The sequence below is a fragment of the Lactuca virosa genome, chromosome 1 (genome assembly GCF_052849685.1).
Source record: "Lactuca virosa cultivar CGN04683 chromosome 1, Lactuca_virosa_CGN04683_v6, whole genome shotgun sequence".
Taxonomy (NCBI): Eukaryota; Viridiplantae; Streptophyta; class Magnoliopsida; order Asterales; family Asteraceae; genus Lactuca; species Lactuca virosa.
Genome location: NC_136426.1, coordinates 14,530,011 through 14,536,497, shown reverse-complemented (window position 1 = coordinate 14,536,497; position 6,487 = coordinate 14,530,011). Strand labels below are relative to the sequence as shown.

General features: G+C 34.4%; 1 protein-coding gene and 1 long non-coding RNA gene across 3 annotated transcripts; both read left to right on the top strand.

Moving 5' to 3' along the window:
* The first annotated feature begins 290 nt into the window (after positions 1 to 290).
* On the top strand, positions 291 to 5,035 carry LOC145132969 (tubby-like F-box protein 14). 2 transcript variants are annotated; one of them, XM_079067928.1, is made up of 5 exons: positions 291 to 436; positions 1,694 to 2,030; positions 2,578 to 2,665; positions 2,924 to 3,056; positions 3,329 to 5,035. In XM_079067928.1, the coding sequence occupies exons 2-5, from the start codon at positions 1,704 to 1,706 to the stop codon at positions 4,077 to 4,079; spliced, it is 1,299 nt and encodes a 432-aa protein (XP_078924054.1). In that variant the 5' UTR covers positions 291 to 436; positions 1,694 to 1,703; the 3' UTR covers positions 4,080 to 5,035. The 2 variants fall into 2 exon arrangements, with proteins under 2 accessions (XP_078924054.1, XP_078924061.1); XM_079067935.1 differs by lacking the exon at positions 291 to 436 and adding an exon at positions 460 to 602.
* A 141-nt stretch (positions 5,036 to 5,176) lies between these two features.
* Positions 5,177 to 6,487, top strand: LOC145103835 (uncharacterized). Its single transcript, XR_013706887.1, has 2 exons — positions 5,177 to 5,394; positions 5,678 to 6,487. It is a non-coding gene; the product is annotated as an uncharacterized LOC145103835 (long non-coding RNA).

The following is a 6,487-nucleotide window of genomic DNA, read 5'->3' as shown; positions in this document are numbered from 1 at the left end:
CAATTCTGCCAAAAAAATGAGAAGTTGAATGGAACACAAACAAAAGGACATGAATAAAATTAATTAAAGAAGTACAGAGACCGGATATGTAAATCAAGGGGCCAAAGCTGGACAAAGTATGCCAACTTTACTATTCCTTTATTCCACAACTTTAATATATATATATAATAATAATAATAAATACGTTAGTACAAGCATATCTCTGACATAGTCCAAGGTTATTTACGTAATTGAGTCCGAAGAAAAAGAATACCCAAGAACCCCTTGACAAGTGGGTTATGCCCGTGAAGTGAATTTAATAAGGTCAGCAATCGGCAAACTCTTTAGACTTTAGAGAGAGAGAATCATAAGAGGTTTTAGACCGAGAAACCGCGTGATAAAGCCAAGGATCTATCTTTGTTCATCATCACACTCAAAATTACCTAACAAATTCAAGGTTTGCTATGCCTTTCTTTCATCTTCCTTAATTTCAATTTCATCACCAACATTTCTTGCCATTCTTCATCAAAAACTTACAATGAGCATAAGGGCTTAATCAATTTTCTCCCTAAATTTCTTCTAAATTCCTCTTCAAGATTTCCCTAAATTTTCAGATAGAACAAGTGAGTATCTTTCCGTTTGATGTTTGATAAAAAATTTATCATTTCCTGGTGTTTATTTCTTATTCTTCTCTCATATGTTTATAAAAGAATGTCACATTGTTGCTGTATATAAAGAATGTACATTCTTCATTCCAAGAAAAGAGTTCCACTTTCATTTTTGTATCTTGAAAATTATTATTATGGGTTTGAACTCTGTCAAATGTATGTCGATTTTGCATTTGGAATGTACCAGTTTTTCCATAAAGAAATTAAAATCTCAAGGTTTGTGCTATGTCAGTTTTCCATTAAGAAATTAAACATTTTTATCTTGTGGGTAGAGTTTATATCTGTAATTTTGCTCTTAATTTTCAGAAAAAGATTCAAATCAGACCATGGAAATTCATAAATAATCTGAAAATTGAAAGCTTTAGGGCTATAAGTTGTATCTTTTTTAAATCTTCTTTAGAATTTACTACACCTGCCGACTTTTCACAGGCCCTTTTTCTTTAACTGTACTTTGGTTGTAATTCGATGGTAATTTTTAGCAGCATATTGTCATTTCTTCCTATTACAACATCTTACTTTTACTTTTTTTTTTTTTCTTATCAATGCATTGTACATTGAAAAAGCTACCCAATTATAGCATCATACTTTCAATTTCTTGCTTATTAAGACATGATACTTAAAACAATTTATTCAATTATATAAGTGAAAATTGCTTTGTATTTGGGTATATTTTTCAAAGTATAATATTGTCATGGAAAGAAATGAAAGTACGTTGCTATTTGTTCCATTTGATACAAATGATATACGTAATTATAAACTCAAACTGTGGATTATGATTCTGCAATGAGATTAGTAGATGGGAAAGTTGAATAGATGAAAAATTAAAGATAGTAGGCTTCTTTATCGTGGGAATCTTCTTTCTATCTTTGCTTTTTTCCTTCCCATCTTACTCACTTTTTATCTTTACACCACTTTAAATCTTTTTTTCTTGGTTACTAAGCTATCAAGATAAAGTTGTATGCTTTTATTGTTCATGATCATCACTCATTATCATATATTCATATTATGAATACAAAGTATAATCAACACAATTTAAAAATTTTCAGATTGAATTAGATGTCATTTCGTAGCATAGTTCGCGATATAAGAGATGGAATTGGGAGCTTATCAAGACGTGGTTTTGAAAGAAGTAAATCACAAAGTTTTGTTCATGAATTGGATAACCACTCGGATATTGTGATCAATAGCCATTGGGAGGGTCTACCACCTGAATTACTTCGTGATGTGATTAAGCGGTTGGAAGCAAGCGAGAGTGTGTGGCCTGCTCGCAAGCATGTGGTTGCCTGTGCAGCGGTTTGTAGGTCGTGGAGGGAAATGTGCAAAGAAATTGTTAGCCCCCCTGAGTCCTCAGGGAAACTTACATTTCCAATCTCTCTAAAGCAGGTAGATTCACAAAACCTCGTTTGTTATACAGGACAGAACAAAACAGGTTGTACTGCATTTGACATTCATTGGACTATGAGACAAAACAGAACGGGTTGTACTGCATATGACATTCATTGGACTCTATGACTGACGTATGACGTCAGTGGGACAAATATTGCAATTTTTTGTCCCACCTCACTCTCGATCTCTCGTTTGTACAAAAGACACGAATCCCCTCAAGAGAGATGGAGTGGTCTCTCTATGACTGTCTTTGATGACGAGGATGAGGAGGGCATTCATGTCTTTTACACTGACAAAAGATCTAGAGTGGTCATTGTCACATCTTGTACCACCTTTTTAGGTGGGACAACAAATTGCAATTTTTGTTCCATTAATTTTAGTTATGGTCCCGCTCCAATGGACACCAAAAGCAGTACAATTTGTTATATCTTGTCTAGTCATGCGTAACAAACATGGCCTAATTATTATATATTTTTCTGTAACTTTTTTTGAACATGTTTGAATTATATCCCATGTTTTGTAACACAATTAAACTATATTACAGCCGGGGCCTCGGGATACCACGATTCAATGCTTCATCAAGAGAGATAAATCTAATTCAACATATTATCTTTATCTTTGCCTCAGCAGTGGTAAGTCTTCACTCTTTATTATAATTACACATTTCTTAATATTTTCGTATATAATTATGTTATTTTCAGTTTTCTTGAAGCTTGTTGACTTGCAATATGGATTTGAAACCTCGGTCCCAAAAAACTTTCAATATATGCGTTTTCTATGATTAAATGTTAAAAATATCCTTCAATAACAACAAAGTTGAGATAATCGTGTTGTGCACAATGAATATTAACTTTTTATAATGATTACATAAAAATTTGTTACATTTGCAGCATTGGTGGTAGAGAACGGGAAATTTCTTTTTTCAGCAAAACGAAGTAGGAAAAGTACATGCACAGAGTACATCATTTCACTGAATGCTGATAACATATCGAGGTCAAACCGTGGATACATTGGAAAAGTGAGGTACACTACACTCCTGTTTTTTTTTTTTTTTCCTCCCATTAAATGCTCTTTAAAAAATATAAAAGAAAATAACGACACACTTTGGGAAATGGAAGGAAAAAGTAAACGAGGTTAAATTTGTAACAACATAGGGGTTTAATGGAGCATTCCTCGTTTTCTGTACTTTCTCTATTATATTAATTAAGTCCCCATTAAGTCCATTAAGTAAATAAACAATGTCTTAATTTTGGTTATGATTCCTTTTTCTTATAAATTTTTTTTTTAATTTTCAGATCAAATTTTCTTGGTACAAAGTTCATAATTTATGACTCCCAACCGCCACATAACACCGCCAACGTGGTCCCACCGGGTCGTTTAGGATCAAGCCGCCGTTTTTCTAGAAGGGTTTCACCAAAGGTTCCTTCCGGAAGCTTTAACATAGCTCAAATTATATACGAGCTAAACGTATTGGGGACACGGGGTCCACGTAGGATGAACTGCATAATGCACTCAATCCCCATGTCCGCCATGGAACCTGGCGGCACCACCCTCGACCACCACCCTAACCTGGCGGCACATTCCTTCAAAGACTCATTCAGAAGCATCTCATTTTCCAAATCAATCGATAGTTTAAGTGAATTCAGTAGCTCCCGATTTTCCGATTTCATGGGCACAAATGAGGTACAAAATGGAGAACAGATGAAGAACATGCCTTTGATTCTAAAGAACAAACAGCCAAGGTGGCATGAACAGTTGCAATGTTGGTGTCTAAATTTTAAAGGGAGAGTAACGGTTGCTTCCGTGAAAAACTTCCAGCTCATCGCTGCCACCACCACCACTGCCGCTCCTCCGGTGGTGGTGGATGAGGCAACACCACCACAAACTGCCCAAGCTCAGTCACAATCATCGCATGATAAGGTGATTTTGCAATTTGGTAAAGTTGGAAAGGACATATTTACTATGGATTATCGGTATCCTTTATCTGCCTTTCAAGCTTTCGCCATATGCTTGAGCAGCTTTGATACTAAATTGGCTTGTGAATAATGGAATCATTTGACTTTTCTTCTTGTTATTGAGGGTTAATGCAAAGTGTTTTCATTGATTTGCTTATTATAACACCCTATTTTCATTTCTTCCTACTACAATATTGTACTTTGAAAAATCTTTTAAATTATAGCGGTTTCATCCAAATCCGAAACAAGTTATGCTCCTATAAATTGAGAGCATAATATCATAATTGGGTAGCTTTTTGACTTTTTCAAAGTACAATGACTTAATGCAGAAATAAATGGAAGAGTTGAAAGTAAAGTGGTATAATACAGAAATAAATGGAAATACGTTGCTATATCTTGTATTTAATCAAAAAAACTGCTTAAATGATATAGGAAGAGCTGCTTCTTGTATTTGCAATTAATCAAGAACAGCTTGGTACCTTGATTTGTAATTGTATTTTGATCGTTTAATATATATACTATATTGAAAATATGATATGATACAGTTGTTCAAGTACATAACTCATTTATACCAATAAAGAATGATCTGAAAAAAAAAAACATATTGTACAACCATTTTGGATGAATTTTAACACGAGATCCTGAACTGTATAAACGTCTGCAACGATAGAACAATGCATAACTTTTCCAACAACCGTATTTGGCTTTTTTCTGCAAACAATCCATTGCTTTTGTAAAAAGTTAAGATAAACCATTATAAAAAAAACGTTGATAACAAAAAACCAGAAATGATGGTGGAATGGAAAAGGGGAGACGATAGAATTACTTACCTTAAAGTGATGGTGATGACAGATTGAGAGATGTGAGCACTTTGTATGAAACCTTGTGTTAATGGAAGTGCATGTGTATGGTTTTTGTGTGGGTTTTGCATCTTCAGATTAACATCTTGAAGCTGCATGTCTTTCATGGAGGCATCATATAGATATAGATACAGGAGTATATCTGTGTGCCTCTTCGGTGGCTCTTCCCCATGTCCAACCAATAAAAGCTTCATCATGGAAAAGTTGAATATATATATATATATATATATATATATATATATATATATATATATATATATATATATATATATATATATATATATATATATATAATAATAAAGAGAGAGAAAGAGTTGGGTGGGGTACGCACCTTTCACTTTCTTTTGAAGTACTTATCTTGTGTGGGTGGATTGCAATACTATCACTACAGACATTCTGTCCTTTTCAATGGCCGGCAAAGACCCAACTCCCACCATCCGGGTTTTCTGTGGGTTTTCTTCAAAACCAACCATCTCTCAACACCAGGTTTTAACTCAACTCTACACTGCCATGAAGTTTAGTAGTTTACCAATACCTTGGACGAAGGTAACACACAAACTCTTTTAACTTGTTTAATGTTTCAATCTAACATGACATATTGTGAAATTTGATAGAAAAGAATTATGGAAGAGTTATGCTATTTTCATTCATCAGAAAAAAAAAATACAATTGTGTATATAATAAGCTAAAGATAATGAGTAATTTGAAAAAGAGATGAACACATATCTAAACAATATGAATATGAAGATAAGTGAGATAAACACATATCTAAACAATATGAACATGAAGATAAGTACTCCAATACTCATTCTTAAGTTGGACTGTGCAGATTGCAAACACCCAACTTGCCATGTAAGTAATGAAATTGTTTTGCTCCAAGAGCCTTGGTAAAGATATCAACCAGTTGTTTTTCCGTCTTTATCGCAACGACCTTGATCTCACCACTTATAACTCGTTCTCGAACAAAGTAGCAATCCATTTCAACATGCTTAATACGTTCATGATAGACTGGGTTAGCTGCAATATATCGAGCAACATTATTATCACACATCAAAGTGGTGGCACCACCATGCATTGTACCAAGATCACACGAAAGCCAACGCAGCCATAGAATCTCACAAACAGTGTTCGCCATAGCTTTATACTCAGCTGACGACCTAGCTACTACACTCTGCTTCTTTGTTCTCCACGAGACAGGAGAACCTCCAATATCAATGAAATAACCCCTACATGATCTTCTAGTTGAATGACAACTAAGCCAAATTGCATCACAATAGACAATAAGAGTCAGGTCTCCCTCAAATGATAAAAATAACTCTTGTCCTACAGTGGTCTTCAAATATCGAAGAACTCTAAAAGCTGCATCCATGTGGGACCGTCTAGGCTTTGCTTATATACCAATTCAGTTGGTTAACACTGAAAGCAATATCAGGCCTGGTAACCATGAGATAGAGTAAACAACCAATCAATCTTCTATGTTTTGATTCATCAACTTCTGGTATATCATCTTCTTTCATCAGTCGAAGATTTTGTTCCATGGGGAAGTCACTAGGCCGACAATCTTGAATATGACAATCTTAAAGAATGTCTAAAGTGTATTTTCTTTGGCTGATCATAAAACCCTTTGAAGACCTAGCAA

What these genes read in the sequence shown, in the direction of transcription:
- LOC145132969 (XM_079067928.1), top strand. Translation starts at nt 1,704, where the DNA reads ATGTCATTTCGTAGCATAGTTCGCGATATAAGAGATGGAATTGGGAGC. An exon ending in TTCCAATCTCTCTAAAGCAG is followed by an intron (nt 2,031 to 2,577) that starts GTAGATTCACAA and finishes ACTATATTACAG; the next exon opens with CCGGGGCCTCGGGATACCAC. An exon ending in GGATACATTGGAAAAGTGAG is followed by an intron (nt 3,057 to 3,328) that starts GTACACTACACT and finishes TTTAATTTTCAG; the next exon opens with ATCAAATTTTCTTGGTACAA.